Source organism: Frieseomelitta varia, unplaced genomic scaffold (assembly GCF_011392965.1).
Source record: "Frieseomelitta varia isolate USP_RPSP 00005682 unplaced genomic scaffold, Fvar_1.2 scaffold_291, whole genome shotgun sequence".
Taxonomy (NCBI): Eukaryota; Metazoa; Arthropoda; class Insecta; order Hymenoptera; family Apidae; genus Frieseomelitta; species Frieseomelitta varia.
In genome coordinates this window covers 310461-329457 of record NW_025110025.1, presented here as the reverse complement: position 1 = coordinate 329457, position 18997 = coordinate 310461, and the positions used below count along the sequence as shown (strand labels likewise).

The window sequence follows — 18997 nt, the reverse complement described above, 5'->3', positions numbered from 1 at the left end:
ACTGAAAGTACGAAAAAATTTATTTGACGTGATCATCATCATCATTTTGCTCGAATTCTCCTCTTTTTCTGACATTCGACATGAATCTTAATCTGCGTTGTAACGAGGCTCAATTGGTTATAATTGATTCTCGCGGAGATAAATCGTACGTGGGTGAACGCGATAGTCTCACGTTCGTGCAGCTACTTAATTGGGTTGACTCTTTACTTGACTTTTCGGGGGTGTAGACGATTAAGCTAACCGAAATAGGATAACACTTGTACTCGAGCACTCCCCTGAATCGAACAAAAGGGAAGGTCACGACCTGGACAAGTGCTACTTCGATAAAACTGGGCTTAAAACTTCAGGTACCGATAAGTATACACAAATCTGAGGATCGATAGCTGATGCCGAGAGAATTCAACGTCGTTAGAAACGACGTTGGCTTCACTCGTATTTAGAAAATCCAATTTCTAACACCAATCCGATTTCCATTGTTGCGCGTTAACGAATAAATTTCATATAACACTTGCCTTTATGCGAATTCTCTCCTAAAATTAGGAAAAATTTTATACAAAGATTATCTGTATTAATTACTTAAGATGTAATTTAAGAATTTTATTATCAACGATGATAGCACTGGTTACTAAAATTAAAAATATTTCGCAATATGTTTGAGCTCGAATACGTGTTGGTTATATGTGAAGTAAAAAATACTTAAGATGGTAATTGAAATAAAATACTATGTGAAAATTAATTTTATTTAATAGTATTACCTCAAATGTGTCATTGTAATAATAATTGTTTGACACTGTAACTATCAAAGTGGACAAAACGATTAATTTATAATGTGTAAAATAGAATCTTCTTGTGTTCTTTATCGTGTTATCAATTTTTTCCTGCTCCGTGCACTTTCATTTCTCTGCTACAAATTTCATACTTTGGTTGTTGGTTGGTTCTACTGTTAAGAGGTAGTAGAAATTATTTAAAATAGTATTTTATGCTAATTAACTAATTAATCATATACAATATAATATTATTTTTGAGAAATGTTGTTGATTTCCAAGTCACAACGTAGAAACATTAACGCATGTTATAGAATTTCATTCACCTACAATGATTAAGAACGACTTCACAAAAATAATATTCAAACATTTCATTGCACGAACGACGAGAGAAGTACTCAATTCGAGTAATTGTTTCAAATATACGCGATTCCCCGTGTACTTGTAAAATTAAATAAATTTCAAACAAAACGAAGACAAATAATTATTTCGAACGTAAATTTAAACATTTATGTTTCGTTTAAAAATTTTTAGCCATCGTGTGCGGGTTACTATAAAATAGTACGTTAATTCGCAATTTCGTGCATCGGCGCGTGTCTAGAATACCATTAAAAGAGTCCGAAGACAAATATTATAACTGTCGTTTGAAATGGATTCGAAGGAAATTCGTACGAGCGAAACAGATGTACGGGCTGGCGATTATTTCGTCACTCTGTGTAGGCAGAACGTGCGGCCGACCAGGGTCACAGAAGAGAGGACGGCGACAGAAACGATTTTCCGAGTTAGTCGTGTCCCGATGGACAGCGCGTGATCATTTAGCCTCGAAAACGACGTGCGCGCCCGTTTTCCATGAAGGCGGCGGCGGTGTGCAGGCGCAGGACACGAGTCGTTCGCTTTGAAATGGAAATTGGCAGCGATCTCGGGATTCTAGACTAACGACACGGCAAATCGAATTAGCCGCGCGCAGAGTCGATCACCGGGCCACGGAACCGGGGCTGATTTCGCCGTTCGCCACCGCTTAGCCGTACATTGGCATCCCCGGCGCGTCAATATGTGCACAGATCTCACAGGCTCTTTCGAAAGCGGAGGGCCACGTTAATTGAACCGCCTGATTTCGAATCAAGATGTTTCGAACCAAGATTCTCTTCCTTCTGAAAATCTTCCACTCGTTAGATCGTGATCTAACGTCTCTCTTTCTTAGAAAATGTCACACACGTTTCAACGCGCGACGTATGTACATTTTCGACATTCTTTGGTAACGAAGTACGTCACCAGAGTTGAAAATAATATCAGTAGATTTTTATATATAATATTCATGTGATTTTCATACCCCTTGATAGGCAATACAAAGTGTAAAATTCAAGCTTCATTTGAAAACAGCTGTAGATAACGACCGAAGCTGTCCAAGTATAGTCGATACTACGCCAATTGCCAAATATATCGAATAATATACTACAAAACTCGCTTGATAAATATATAATATATTTAAATATATAAATATTATAAATATATATGATATATATATAATATTTATAATATCATAAATATATATAATATATAAAATTATATACCGCAAATTGTACTAATTTTCAAAAAGTTAGAAGTTCTTTCGTTTGCCGAAACAAGCAGTAAAAACTCGAAGACGTAGTTCAATACGATTGTTACGAAATCTCTGAGTTTATTCGACCGTATTTATTGGTATTTTTAGATTCGCGTTTACAAATTTCTCGAAACAGTTTTAATATTTGAATCTCTCGCATCCACCGGCATTTTGGTTTTATGAAATGAAATTTTTGGACCACGATGAGTGTCCTTGGGCCGGGATCTTTCGAGATATCCGCAACGAAAGTTCGTCTTCAGTTATGTATTTGGCAAATACTGTAATCTTCAAGGACGAACGATATTGAAATACTTTCGAGCTGCATATTCCAGGCAAGATGGCTTCGCAATATTTTAATAAAACGACGGTGCGTGCAAGTGATGTTAATCTGTTATTACATGTACAACGATATTTGATTAGGTGGCCAAAAAATCGAGAATTTTTATTCGATATTTGGCAATTGGCGTAGTATCGACTATACTTGAACAGCTTCGGTCATTATCTACAGCTGGTTTTAGATGAAGCTTGAATTTTATCACTACAAACTGGCTCCTCTTTGCGAAAGGCTCAAGTCCTTGACCCAATTTCTCAGTCTCTCATACTTTTTGTTGGAATAAGTAAAAATATAATTCCACGTATGAAAGACGAAATTGTACAAGTATCTTTTACTGTGGTAACTGTGATTTTGTGAAACTCGAGTGTATTACGTAACCATTCGTTTCTTGAAAAATTGGCCGCCGAAAGTTATTTTCACTTTTGTTACGAGGCAATCAACGGAACAAAGATTATCGTACCTTCTGACAAAAATTTCGATTGATATCCAACTTTAAACACACTCTGTTGTGCCATTGTTGGCTTAGTGTCATTTTCAAGGAGATTATTGCACGACCAAGAAACCAAGAATCCTCCAAGAAATGTGTAGAAGAGTCGTTAGCCTCTAACGAAGAAAGTGCATCATGCTGAACATAAACACGTTAAACGAGTTATTTAACCTCGTCTTAGAAAGGGAAGATACGAAGAAATTGCGCGTTTAATCGATTTCTGCCCGAGTCAATCGACTCGTTTTTTAAACGATTACTGAATAAATATTTATCTCTTGTCGACAGTCGTCGCAAAATGTATTTTTACCTTATTTATACTTTTATTTCTCACTGAGCCGTTTCTTCATCACATTCTACGTTTCGTTCTCATAGTATCAAATTTTTATAAGTAGTATCGTAACCGTACGATACTACTTTAAATTAATTAGGTATACACACTAATTAATTAATGTATAATAATAAATACAACGGCGTGTAAATACTCTTTTTTGCAACATCTCGAAGCATATCTTCTTTTCAGTTCGATTGAAAAACGATTTGCCCGATTAATTTCCGATAAATTGCTATTCCACTTACCCAACTTTGACTATCTCCTATTTGCCTATATTCCGTCAATGAAATATTCATTTTCTTTACGAAAGTAAGGGATGTCAATGGGGAAGATAATTCGTTTCAAGATCGCCAGCAAAACAAACAGCCAAATTGACAAGAGCCGAATTCCCTTATTTTCATACGTGCAACTGCAAAAGCGATATCCCGATGTTTCATCGCGCTGACCAATTAATAGTTCTGATATTAAACCGGCGTCGTTGCCGTCTGTATGTTCAACGATCCTCAACGAAAGTGACCGTAAATATTTGACAATGTTATAGTTTACGTATGTATTTCCCTTGTCAATAATTGTTGGGAACCGACCGCGGAAACTCGCCGAGAAAGAGAGGACGAGCGCTGCGTGTACAGGTTTCATCGGCGTTATTATGCACTGATCAATAGTCAAAGGCAACAGTTGACCGATATTGCTGTTAACGTAATCGCACGCGATTACACACGGTTCCTCCCCCTCCGTGTCTTGCTTCCCATTTCGATCCTTCCTCCTGACGTTACGTGCCCGCTTTCGCGATTATAACGCAATTACAACGAATTGAGGCGGATTTGCATAGTTTTCGCGTTAGAAACCGGCGGGCCTTTGAAATTGCGCTTTAAGGCGCTCTTCCGACGAGGCTCGAGGTTACCGGAAGTCCCTAGCCTACCCTCGGATGTATCGAGAACGTTCCAGTGCTGATTTTGACCGCGCAGTGACAGACAACGGAGCGACCACATAAGGTACGTTGGTAAAATACGAAGCTTATTAGTTTGTTACGTAGGTATTTTTAAGGAATTTTCCTGCACAATTTGCGAAGACAATGATCGATGGAGCCAGAGTATTTGTACACGTGTAAGAATAATGACCGATTGGCCGATGAAAGTGTTGGAATATTTTATTCTTATCATCCCTTCGCGTTTAACCCCTTGCGCTGGCAACTGGTTCGCGGACCATAACGAGTGACCGAACCGTATGCAATAAATTCGTCGTTTTTTTCTATAATGTAGAATATTGTTATATGAGTAATTTATATAATAAATAATTTAATAAATTAGATTAGTTTACGTTGTAATTTAGTACATCATAGAGATTGTAAATATAATGATATAAATAATAATTGTAACTATTTATGTATATATAATTAAATTTTTATTCATAATCCCAGTTTTTATCTATTATTTATATTATTATATATTTATAATTATTTCTATAATCTACGAAATTACAATGTGTGCATATATGTATACACAGAATGTATGTATGCATGTATATAAAACTTCTGCTATATATAATAAATAAAATTATTTCAATGTACTAAATTTATAATTATAAGTAAATTACAAATAAATTATTATTATAGTACAAGCAGAAATTATGATTAAATGTCAATTAAGCTTCTAAGAGATTCGTTTAATTATAATTAACAAAGGTAAAGTTAGAACGTTGTCAGTCAATGGTAAGTTGAGAGAAAATACAATATAAAAAATAACCACCGATCGCGTACAAGTAAAGATCAGATTCGCGCGAATACGACGTTCGAAAATCATCAGAAATTATATTTCTATTCAGTTCAATATGCGTTTTATTTCAGTATTGAAAAAAGTATTATATCTCTCCACAAAAAAAAAAAAAAAAGAATTTCCCTTCCTTCATCCTGAGACAATTTTACTACAAACAACCGACTCGAGTTAGTAAAAATCGTTAGCTCTTACTCGAATCCGTCGTGTCATTCGCACTGAATTTGATAAACATTTTTACTAGACAAACACCGACACGATCCCCGATAATAAACTACCGAAGAAAGAAGCAGCGAAAACAAGGTGAAAGTTCTTCCTGCCAGGGAGCAATAATTTCACGAGGGAAGAAACGAAAGCTCTTTACCGCCGTACGCAGCAAAAACATCGCTTCGAACACGAGTCCAATTTCGTTATAGACTCTCGGTTTCTTTCGGGAAAGCAAACAGAGGAATCCGGCGAAAATTCTGTCGCTTCACGACAGGCCATATTTTTTTTTGGGAGGAAGGGAGGCAGGCATCTTCCGGTCGATACAGTCTTCCAATAATTGAACGATCGATCTCACAACGTTTCACAACTTTCCACGCACACTACTGCTGCTTCATATATATGCTACGCCACTTTTTAATTAAAAATTAAATTTCTCTGGTTTGGACGAGCGGAGCTGGTAGCGACGATGTTCCACTTTTGATCGTATAAATAAAATCGAAGAACAGCGTGCAAGGTGATCGATAGCTCGCCAGATCTGTGTCTCCCCTCCCCTTACTGGTTTCGTTTGTTCGATCGAACTTTCAAAATGTTTGTTTCGTCCCTTTTCTTTTTTTCTTTCCTTTTCCTTTTCACTCGCGACGAAGACGACACAAGATGACGTTCGAAGAACAGACTACTCGAAAATTTCAAAGACGATTGCTCGGAAATTCGTTCAGCAGAAAACGTTTGAAATTGAAAGTCGCAGAAAACGTCGTAGATCAGTTCCACTGCATTTTTCAAAAACTTAATATTGCAAACGTCGCGTTTCGTACCAAGAAAAAGATAAGTGGCAAGATTGAATAAAGTTGAGAAGTACTTTCCTCCTGATAAAAGCTGGATTGAACATTCATAGAATTAAATGTACGTTCGGAAAGTTGAAAGCGCCGTATCACCTTGAACTCGAGCGTCAAGTGAAATCGATGACTTAACTCATTTTGCATTTCGCAGCGCAAAGAGGGAGGAAAAAAAAAAATCATATTATTCCGCATTATGTGAGTAAATAACTGAGCTTGAAATTACACGGAGATTGTATCGACAATGTTTGCGCATGAAATTTTGTTGTTGGAAATCTATAGTCATTAAAATAGATTAAATTATTAAACAAGTAACACATATTAAAACTGTGATTAAGGCATATATATGTTTATGAATAAATCGAAAGCCGTACTGTGTTACAATAGAAAGTGAGTCCGATTCGTGTAATCTGTATAACTTCTGTGATGCAAATTTATTTGTAATTTTTAAATTGTAGAATCTACTAAAATGTAATGAAATACATTGACAAATCGTAGTGCTTGGAATAAAATGGAAGATTTACGACAGAATTAGTCTTTATTACACCTTCTTTCAATTTATTTTTATAATTAAAAACTAAAAAAAAAAAAAAAATGTATCAAATACATATTTAAAATATGAAATTTAGATTAAGATTAATATAGAAATATTAATAAAATATTCAAATATCTTCTGTTTGTAATATTTGAAATATCTAATATTTTAAATAATATTCGAAATATTTCTTCTGCAAATTTTAGTCGTGTCACTTCCCGTTAGAAATAGTTTCGACATCGTGCGTAGGTAACGTTCGAATAATGTAATGTGAACTGTTTATAGGTATTAAAAAATTTTGTCACACAGATTCTGTGTCACAAATAAAACTACGTCTAGGTTGTTCGTTTTCCAACGAAAATAAAGTGATATTTTACGTAAATTCCCGTGATCCGTGTGATGCGATTAAATATATCTTCTTTCAAAGTATAGCGATTCCTTCATCACTTATAAGTTAACCTATTAGCGGAATAAACTTCTGCCCTTTCGTAACCATTCAACAAGTAATTAATTATCGCGGCGTAAAGATAGATTTCCACTTTTTTCCGCGCCGCGTATTTGCCGCATTTGATGTACGAGCAACAATGCGCTTTCTAAATGTGTCTAAAATCCATTAACTTTCGCCGAGCTGTGCAGAGTTTTTACTTTCTCCTCTTTCAAATGAATCTCAAACGCTAGCAATTGATAAATTCTTTTCTTTTATTTTATTTTCAACGAAACTGGATCGAAACTGGGTTATGGCGCGATACGAAAGTGAATGAAAAAAAAAAAACAAGTATTTTAACAAATTATTTATTCCCCTCTCTTCTCAACAACGGACATTGTACGAATATTTACCTGGTATATTTATTACATTTCTGAGCTTTGGTACTGTATCTGACAAACAAGCACGAGATGGTTCAGTTTGCAAAAGTTGAACGACACTTGAAGTCATTTCGAAAACATTGCGAACGAAAATTTGAAGAGATCGTTTTATATTACGAATATTCAGCTACCTTCGAAAGCCTTTGTGAAGATAAATTAAATCTTCCTTCCGAGACACAAAAGAAGAGGGAAACGAAGAAAAATCAATGCTTTAATTATGCCAAAGCGTTGCAAAAAGAAACAAGCAAACTTTCACGTTGAAAGAAAAACCGCACGGCGTATGTACGTGAGTTTGCCAGACGGAAAATTCAGAGTCTGCGGCGCAAATAATTTAGACGGTGAACAAGTCGCGTTCCGTCTGTACGAAACACTTGAATTTCTCGGAGAAAACAAGGTTGGTGAGGCGCGTTCGCCGCACGAGTGCGTGCTAATGACGTCGTTAGTCATGCGACACGCTCTGACAATTGGCTGTTCCGAGGAGTCTGGAGGCTCATGGCCGAACACTGTCTCTATCCACAATTATCGCGACCTTTGCGATTCAAGACTAGATGAACTGATCGTCGTTTCTCGAACGGAACACCTTTCGTGCCAATTTACTGGCTGAGAAGTAGCGAAATGGAAACGGAAAATTCGCAGTAACGAAGAACGACGGTGATTCAATAATATTCTAGATCAAAATGTTGCGACCAAATGTTATTCGACTTTTTTTTTTTTTTTTTTGTTAAGAAATGTTACTGGATTCGAGTGAAACTAGAACAAGGGAAATTACTGTTTGTGCGAAGCAATAAAACGAAAACGAAGAAATTATTAACTGGCCTGACAAACACAGTCGAAAATGCAACCAATCCTATTCGGAGAGAAATTATTAGATTTGCAAGGAAACAGGATTATTTAATACTAGGATCAATCCTGCAAAAATTGCCACATTTAATTATTTTTAATCGGTTGAATAATAAAAAGGCACGTTATTCGATACACGTCCGAACGAAAATTCCCGTAATCGGAAATTATACGAATTTCAACCGAATCTATGCATATTTGATTTAAAATTTATTCCGAAATTGATTGCACATCGACACTTTCTATCGATAATACCGAAACGCGGAGGAATCGGAGGCAACGACGCCAATGAAACAGGGATCTAACAAGAAAAGACCGGTGACAAATACTTCGGCAATAAAATATACCGTAAAAGTCGACGGATCTGTCACGGTCCGCTAAAACGGGGAAACGACGATGATCTTATTACGTTTCAATAACCTTTAACGCCGCTAACACGACAGCATTACGCCCCTAACGCGAGCAGTAAAGCCGATACGCAAGGCCAGTAAAATATCTTCGTTCGAACGATCCCTCACGGTGGATCTTCGTAAATCCCCGTTGAAGCGTTTTTGTTTCGTATTCGCGCGACACACCTCCGAGGACGCGGGAAAATCGTAAAGATGACCTCTTTGTCTCGATCCAGCTCGTCCTTCGATCCAGTTCACACTGGCGTAATTAGACGAAGATCAGTTGCATAGAGGACACAGGCACGTAATCTGGCTAGTTCTGGCTAATCGGACGATCCACCTTCGGCGAGATTATATTTGCCGCTCGTTATCCCTCCCATTATCCATCGAATCGAAATTGACCGACCTGTTTAATTAATCGTCGTGAAATCGATCCACCGCGCGATCGAAAAATTCGCGAAAGACTGAAACTTCCCTCGAAGACTGAAATGAATTCGGTTAATGATCTTGGCAGCGTGCGAAAGATTGAACAAAATTCAAGTTTTTTTTAATAAAAATCGTGTTTTATTGCAAGAACGCAATTAAAAGTGCAGTAGAATGAGTCTCAAGCTTCGAAAGCTAGAGTCCGCGGTTCAAGCCTCGAGGTTTTCGAAGTTTGCTGTACCAGCTGTCTTATTGTACGCAATAATAATTGCAAACTGCGATCGTGGACTGTGAAATGTCACATACGTCAATGATATTGTTTACTTTAGTCTCAAGGACTTGGAGATTTAAGTCTTGGAGCTTCGAAAGTGCTTTGAGTTTCGTACGATAACAGTCCTTAAAAACTCGACTTTTAAAGTTGAGCCTTGAAACTTCCAACTTTATACAACACTAAACGCAATGCTGACGGTTGATTGAATTTTTTAAATAGTTGATGACTGTTTACATTTCTCCGATGGATATGCAAAAATTCCTGTAATAATATTTCTTTTTCACCAACAACTCAAAAACTGCAAATTTTGAATCACATAGCATAATTCACAAATTATATAACATAATGTGCAAAATGTACATGCATAGTTTATATTATTTCGATCAAAATTTAATTTGTACTCTTTTGTCTACCCATCAGGGATTTATAGATTATTCTGTTGGTCCTAATGATTATTAATCATCTTTTGTAATCGACCATTATGATGAAATTAAAACGCAGAATATTCGCGTGACAAATTATACAAAAGTGTATAATTATGTAAAATTAATTTATGGTACATTATTTCTATTTCTGCATGTTATTTATTTCTCTTTATTACTTATTTCTATTTCTATTCCTTTCAAAAATAATTTTCGAATAATTAAATTTCCCTTTCAGAATAATTAGGAAATTTAAACCTAGATTCTTTTCATCCAACAAGTTAAACCAACTCGATCGTACCAGATTGCTCACGATGGCAAATAAATATTTTATTAACGTCAATCTTTTTCATCCACACTAAAATCTAGATTAAGTAAAATATCGCGTCTCACTTGCAAATTTACAATTTTCGTGCATTTTCCTATTATTTCACTTTTAATTTCTATCGTATGCTTCAAAGATTCGCCCCTTAAACAAATATTTCTTAGATAAATATTTCCGCAGATACATTCGCGCGTAAACAATTTTGACAAAAAAAAAAAACTGCTTAAACTTCTCGCCGCGCGACGAGCACAAAAATGAAAACGTAAAACACTGCAGAGTAAATCACTTCCGTTACAAAAAGGAAAAAGAAAAAAAGAATACATTTCCCGATAAAAATGCGCGATAAATGGATCGTCGAATCGATCACTCGCGCGAGCGCGAGATGAAATTATTCTCTCGAAAATAAATCCGGCCGGGATCGCGATGAAGCGCGCGAGAAATTGAAAAGAATCGTCGAGCTTCCCCTCCCCCTCCTCCTCCCTGCGCTCCGCCGTGGAAGGGGTAAGTTTCGCGCGATTCCATTATAGAATAATTTATCCGCAGTTACTCGAGATGAAGCTGTCGGTCCTTGTGTGAAAGCGGAATCGCGATACGCTCGCCGCGCTCCAGAGAGAATCACGAAGGGATCGATTCCGCACTGGCAAGGGAACTCCGCCGGGCACCCTTCCACTCCCCCTCCCTCTCAACCCTCCCAACCCCTCCCCCCTCTCTCTCTCTCTCTCTCTCGCGCGCGCGAGCCCGATCCAGAAAGCGGAGGCCCCTGCAACGACAAATGGACGCCGAACGAATCGCACCCTGCCACCCCTTTAATCGCCTTCGATCCAATTTTCACGTTTTTTCTCTGACCCCCTACTCCGTCACGCTGCCACTTTCGTTCGATCACGCATGATCAATACCAGAGATCGATAACGAGAGTTGTTGGCTCGCCTGTCTCGTTACGCGAACGCATTGTCGCCGATGATTGTAAATGTAACGAGAAATGTTGCTTGAACGATTGTGCGATTTACTGCCATTTAGGGGTGCCATTATGGGAGAGTCGCGGAAGGTAAATTTCGCACAACGGTCGAATTAGAATCGTCGTGCGTTTTGTTACACGGGAAATTGTAATCTAATAGCGGAAGGCGATTCGTTATCGCGATGCAACAATCGATATTTAGATCGGATCGAATCGGATCTGTTTCGTTTCGCGGGTAAATTAATGGATTTCGTACGAATATTTTGTCGGATATTTTGTCACGGTTTCAATCATCGTCCCCGAATCTCTCCCCGGCGAGTGGCCATCGGAATTCTCTGTCAATTGACAATTCCGATAATCGATCGTTCCTTTAATCGGTGTTCTAATAACTGAGATTCTACTGTATACTTCGGATTCCACCGATATTAATAATTCTATGTATAGAATAGACTTTGGACGCCCTTGGGAAGCCCAGCGACTCGATCAGTCCAATATACCGAGGGAGGCAACGCGCGTTCCGGCAGCTTCCTTCGATTTTCCCACAAGCCGAAACTCTTTTCTCTCTGAACATGCCGTTCCTGCGAATTCTTTCCGCGAAACGTTCACCGCCTGATCTACGTCGTGTTTAATTAAACTTAAACCGCCTGGTTTCTTAAATCAGTTCGAGAGCCTCGAGAAATCGTTGAAATTGAAAGCGTGCGTAAGGTAAATGGCGAGTGACGGACTGGTACTCACGGACAAAGATGTTGCTCATCAGCGTGGCAGGCAGGCAGAAGACGATGACGAGGACGTCGGCGACCGCGAGATTGACGATGAAGAAGTTCGTGACGGTCCTCATCCGCGGTGACCGATACACCACGGCTATGACGAAACTGTTGCCGATCAGGCCGACGACGAATACCAGAACGTATGCGACACAGTATACCGCCGACATCGCCATGCTGTGCCTGTACAATCGATCGGGAATCTGTTCGGCGGTGGACAGGTTCGCCGTTTTACTGGCGTTCAACAATCCGCCGTGCTCCTCCATCGGCGTCCTCGGGTTCGTCGTGATCGCCTCCGCTATCAGGTTGTTCAGATAATCGCCAATGTCGTTCTTCATCTGCAAGAGGGTGCCAGTGGCCGGTGGAACGGCCGAGACGGTGGTCGGCGGTACGTTGCCATTGTTACTCCTGCGGCGGGTGTCGACGTCGAACTCCTCGGAGTCTGGCAAACGGAGCGATGCCATCTCCAAGAGAGGAGACGGTGGCTGCAGCATCGGTAACTTGATCGTGAACCGTTGGGTCGACGTTGTTTCGACCATCGGCCGATGCTGCACCGTGCTCTCGGTACCGTGCACCCTCGTTCTTACTCCCCTTCGGTGTCCACAGCACCGTCGCGGCCGACGCGTCACGGTGTGTCGATGACCCCGGCCCGCCCGAGTTCCGCCTTCCACCCTCGACTGCTCGACGCTCGCCCGATCGATCCTCGATCTGTTTTTTTTTTTTCTTTTTTTCTTTCCCTTCCTCCCCCTTCTGTTTCCTTTCCCGAGTCGATTATTATTTATTCGTATCACGATACCGACTGAGTTATTTACGCGATGAACATGGACGCTACGTGACACTGGATCATCGGAGGTGCGTGTCGGTGGACTGAAGAAGACGATTCACTGGAGCCGGACGGACCTCGTATAACCGAGGGTACAAACCAGGAGAAGTACCAGGAGAAAGAGTACTCTGATGAAAGAGAAGGGAGAGAAACGCGTGGTCCGAGTTCGACGCTCCGTTCGAGAGTCAACTAACTGGCACGTGCACGAGAGTCTGTCGAGCTTCGTTGCATCCCCTCGCGGGTATGTCGCGCGCGAGGTGAACTTGATCTCTCGACTCGACGCCTGATGAGAACTTTGCTCATTGATTGGTAAACTGGTTCTCGATAACTGGTCTTGACAAACGTCTCAGTGGAAACGAAAGGGCGCGCGATGAACGAACGACGACGGGAGGGAGGAAGGGAGAGAGAGAGAGAGAGAGAGAGAGAGAGAAAGAGAGAGAAAGAAAGAGAGAGAGAAAGGGTTTTAAGAGGGAAACGAAAGGGTGGATGTCGAGTGAAACGGGGCACCGAGGTGTTCCTAATGTGTGTGTAGCGTGATCCACGGTAAGGTGTCCCGGACGAATGCTGAGCGACTAATGAGCTTGCTTTAGAAGACGACTGCCAACTGCCGCGAGATGCACCCGTAGCGGCGAGCTGTCTGGCAGTACGCCATCACTGCGCAAGCGTTGCCATCCACCGGCACATGCACCCGCATGCGAGCTACGCTGCGATCATCGTAGTGGCGAATGGTTCGAGGCCGGGAAATAACAAGATTCGAAGGTTTATTGGGGGGGAGGGGAAGAAAGGAAGAGGGTAAAAATGTTTAATTAAAATTAGCGAGATTGTCGATAATACGCTGCTCGATGAAATTGGAAGACTCTGGTTTCTCAAAGATGACTGTTGACGAAAGGGTGTACTGTACTAACTGTACTGTTGATAATTCGATGTTTGATTTTCTGCAGATGCTGCCCTGACATTGAAATGTAGCGTGCCGTTAGGTATGTACTGCGCGATGTGTCCAACTAACGTGTAAAGTATCAATTAGTTAGCTTGCAGTAAGACAAATCTGAATAAAGTGAAATAATCGAATTGAAAGGAATTTTACAAACATGTGAGAATGAGTTTGACCTGGTTGGAACAACAACGAGATTAGTATTTGAACAATATCACCAACTGAAAGCTGTTGGGAGAAAGAGGACTTCGAGAGGGCTACAGTTGCAATAAGAAATTCCAGATACAACTGCACGTGTAATTTTATAAGATGCATAGGAGGAATGGAATATTTAGAGAAGATAGTAATAGTCAAAAATTGTTGAGAGAAATTTTAACTGGATAAAAGAGGAAAGCAAAATGTGTGTATTGTGAACAATGAAAAATTAGATTGCGAGGAAATGAAAAGGGTTAATTTTTCGACAGACAAGTTATTAGAAACGAGAAAGAATTGCGTGAATTGGATAGAAAAATTAAAGTAAAGAGAAGAAGAAAATGAAAAGTAAATTAGACAAGATACGACGCTAGAGTTGTAAAGTCTTGGCTACAAATTCAGAATAGATTCAAAAAATAGGGGATGTGAAACAGATAACCAGAGTTAAATAAAGAATTTAAAAGAAATGTTGTGACGAAATGAATGTGAATCAAGTTCAGTTCCACGACCTACGAACTAGGATTTAATAATAAGCTCCTGCTACTGAATAAAGTTTTCGAAATCCATTTCTAGCGTCGTATGAAAAGAAAAATATCAAATAAAATACATCTACACGTACTCCTATGTACACATAACGTTTCTCTGAAATTTCATTCCATGCATATACCATATTTTATACACACTTTCTCATATCCTCTTCCGCTACAATCCCTTTTCAACAATCACTTTACAGAAATCGTAGCCATTTAGCCACGCTGACGCCTCGATGCATATTCCGAGGGACTTTTCTTTCCAAACACGACAGTCGCGCAAAAGTTGAAAGTTCCTTGTTACTTCCTTGTCCCCTGCGTGCTTTCCATTGCGATTTGATTCTCATGCTCACGATCTTCGTTACGATCGTGTTATTTAAACGCGATGGCTCTCAAGTAGGAGTTGTTCAGCAAGTATTGCTGAAATTCCCTTTTCCTGTTCCCTTTTTCGGCGATGACGAAATAATATTTCGCAATCCTGGCAGTAGCGAAAAATATCAATGGGGAAAGAACGAAGCGAAGAAAATGGATTAGAATCAACGAATGTTCCCACGATTGCCAAACATTTTCTTCGTGAATGGCCACGATGAACTTGTAACTCGGTTCCGAAGAACCAACTACTTCAGAGTTTCCGACACGGCGCTAAAAGATTTTCGATCAAACGAAGACGATTGTTCTAATAACAGCCACCGCTCCTATCCGGAAAGATATCCTTCTGATAGTTTCGTTTCTCTGGCTGGATATAGTAATCGAATCATTGGAAATATTTATAAAGTTTTTCCTAAGATTTAACGGAGGAGGGGTGATTTTGGCAATTCTAGAGAATGTTGCTTTTCATAGTTTTCCAAATGTGGGATATACATTAAAATCTGATTACACTTATAAACGTAATATTTAATGTTTGTAATATTTACAATGTAATAAATTAATATTAATAATATTAAAATGGCAATATATTAATATTAATAATATTAAAATCGTTATATATTAATATTAATAATATTAAAATTGTAATATATTAATATTAATAATATTAAAATCGTAATATATTAATATTAATAATATTAAAATTGTAATATATTCACAAATATTTAGAGACACACGAAAAATAGAAGATATCAAAAATTTGTCCTCGGTATTTAGTTTGGATTCATAGAATTTGCCATCTTTAATATGAAATATCTATTCGCGCGTCTAAACATAATTCTCTCTATTAAAATTGATTCCCTACAACCAGTGAACGCAAAGGAAGGATCACGTGTCCCATTAACGTCCCAACACTTAAACCATAATTCTGTGTGTCTAACCGCTTAAGACCTTCCAGCCATAAAGGGAGTTATAATGAACTTCACGTTGCTACGATCCCGCGACAATCATCCTAATATTTTCCCTATAACTTCATTACCAACACTTCGTAATTCTTCTCGCTTGATTCCTCTGCGATTGACTTTCGTTGTGAAATATTCACTGATTTTCAGAAAAAAAGGAAAAAAGAAAAAAAGAATTACCGTAGGAGGATTTAATATCGCGAAGAATGTTTCTTCTCTGCGACGAAAAATTGCGACAGACTATCATCAATTTCATATCAGACGCCCACAAACCACAGACTTCTATGTTTTTATAATCTCCTGCATGCTCGTCATCGGTATTTTCAATTTGTAAGGTTCCAAAAATTTCTTTCACCCACCTACATAGTAATTTTGTTCAATCATATCAAAGTAAGATAAATTCCATATCAAGTAATACGATTTAAATAAAAATTTTTGAAATAAACTTTTACAACAAATTTAAGAAAACTTGAATTCATTTAATTTAATTATAATAAATAATAAGAAACTTGCCTCAATAATAATAATATTGTAAATAGTAATAAATTTATTTCGTCAAATAGCTCATTGCTAACGTATTCTAAATTCATTGACAAAGATAATGATAAACGTGAATAGCGAGAATAAGTGAATATTATTTCCCCCTTATTGTTAGTAGAACCATCCCATTAGAATTTATTATCATTCATATCGCCTTTTTCCCATATCTGATGAGATGCAAGTAACAATCGAACATTCATCGTGCGCAAACGTTATGAAACTGAGAAGTTAATGAAAAGTGGAATTATTCAATTATCCTATCTCGAGAATTAATTCCCTCGGTTATCAACGTAAAAACATCCAAAGAAAGTTGAACACCGAAGAGCTCCTTCCTTCTTTCCCCTCCTTTCTTCGCCTTTTCTTTTTCTAAAACTGACTTTCCCAACTATCTGGAAGAATTTGATGTTTTTCACGAAAAACAGCTTTGAGAAACTAATTACGCGGCACGAAGTTTAACTTCGGAAGAATTTCAGAAACAGAATGCCTCTCTCTCTCTCTCTCTCTCTCTCTCGGGAGAAAAAAAAAGAAAAACTTCCCCAGGTACGCGAGAGGTACGCCCACGCCTCGACATTCTATACTTGACACGTTCGACTTTTAAGAACCGTTTACAGCGGAGCTTTATATTCGGCGCTTTATATCCCGACGGCGCTTCCAAAAGATGAAACGTTGGCGAAAAAGCGGCGAGTGATTTCGCTTCCCAATTCTTGGACGTCCCCTCCCACCCTCTTCCACCCTCTTCCACCCCTTCGCCGACTCTTGTCCAACTTCCGGCAAGTTCGTAATTCGTTTTGTACGACCCGTCGCGGATAGCTAACTCATTTTATTTCGAGTCGCAAGCTCGCAAAGATTTCATTATAGTTTGACTGCCGGTGTCCGTGAAATATCTTGGCTTCCTCTCGTTTTTCCGCGCAACTACCCGATTCCCGGTTCAAACGCGACCTTCCTCTTAGTTTCGCCATTCCTCCCGTGTGATTATTAACGAACGTTCGCAACGAAGCTTGTTTTGATTTAGAAATTTCACAGCACATTCACTGAGAACGCTATTAAATTACTATAGACTACCGTAGCAAGCCACTTGTTCGTCTTAACGATTAACTTGCATCAAAGCAGCGAAAATTTCTGTTCTCGCGTTGCTTAATTTTGGAATTATCGTCTTGATTCAACTTCGCTACTAATCTTTATCGGAGTTGAACTGGAATTTCTGTGACACGATGCGAATGTGAAATATGAAATGTGACGTTTACACTGCGGATCTCTGATGAATTTATGGGAAATTTTAAAAATTGATATTCAAAAGTCCTCAATCGAACGCGTCCTTTATTAAATTCAAAACAGTAGCTCGATCGTAAGAAAGCTTCATTTTTCCTAAACCTAATAATTAACGAGCATATAAAAAAGCAAGGTGTAAATGTGTACACATCAACGGTCATTATCTTGAGCAAATAAAAATTGTAATTAAAGTAACAAATGATAGGTGAGAATAATCGTTTTCACAAATATTTCACAATCGGTAATTAATAGTAAGAAATAGAACATACGAAATTTAATATCTTAGATACAGAAAAATCTTGCGTTTCCCTTTTAGTCGCCTTTTACGACACGCAGGGAATACGTTGGGTCTATTCTTCTCCCGCACCCACAGGGAGATCTTTCAACTCGACAGATTACAGATTCCTCCGGCGTAAAACAGAGGGAGAAGCAAAATCGAAAGTGAAGCAAACACGAAGTGTCGGTAACCCCTGGAACCGCGTATAAAATACAAATGTCCGATTTGCACGACACGCTTGCCTCGCGACGAAGTCAGGAGAACCACTTATTATCCGGTCGTTTATTTATTATCGTGTGTGCTCGACCGGAACGTCCCCGAATTCCGGAGCCATCGTCGACCAATAAAAATCCTGAACGACCGTTCGCGACGCGACGAAACGCTCCAATCGAATTTGGCAACGCGCGCGGACTAATCGATCGAAACGAAGATGATTTCGTCTCGTCTCCTTCTTCTCGATAGAGGGGAAAAAAAAAAAAAAAAGAAAAGAAGAAAAGGGGGAAACGAAAGGAAGGACTCGGCCCGCGGGGGGTTGAACTGCGTTTCGCGATTGCTGAAAAACACGGGATCGATCGGGAAGACACGTGTACGCGGCGCGTTCGGCCGACTGAAAGTAAAAGGCCGCAATGCGGGGAGACTGGCTGCACCTTCCGATGAATTCGACGGGTTTCGAAAGTAGCAAACTATCAGATGCTTGTACGCTCGTTTTTCTACGTACATTTATTTATTATTGCGCGAATTATCTACGTATTATTCGAAATTTACTGATATTTCGTTGAAGGCGAAACATACAGTAGAACGCTGATTATCGGATACAACTCGTTTGTTATACAGAACCTACGTATATTCCATCGTCAGAATATTTTAACATTCGAACGATACGTCAGATGTATTTTATATATGTAACTCGTGTCGTGTTAATTCAAATAGTCGCCTCTGATCGATAACGCCTTTCCTCATCTCCCTCAAAAATCCGGAAAATTTCGCGGAGTCC

General features: G+C 39.0%; 1 protein-coding gene across 1 annotated transcript in view; it reads right to left on the bottom strand.

The window, feature by feature from the left end:
* LOC122529516 (neuropeptide SIFamide receptor-like) overlaps positions 1-13532 on the bottom strand; it is a 93343-nt gene extending 79811 nt beyond the window's left edge. Inside the window, exon 1 of the mRNA XM_043655721.1 lies at positions 12085-13532. Within this exon, the coding sequence (XP_043511656.1) occupies positions 12085-12652 (568 nt within the window). The 5' untranslated portion in view covers positions 12653-13532. The remainder of the gene's footprint in view (positions 1-12084) is intronic.
* Positions 13533-18997: the final 5465 nt, after the last annotated feature.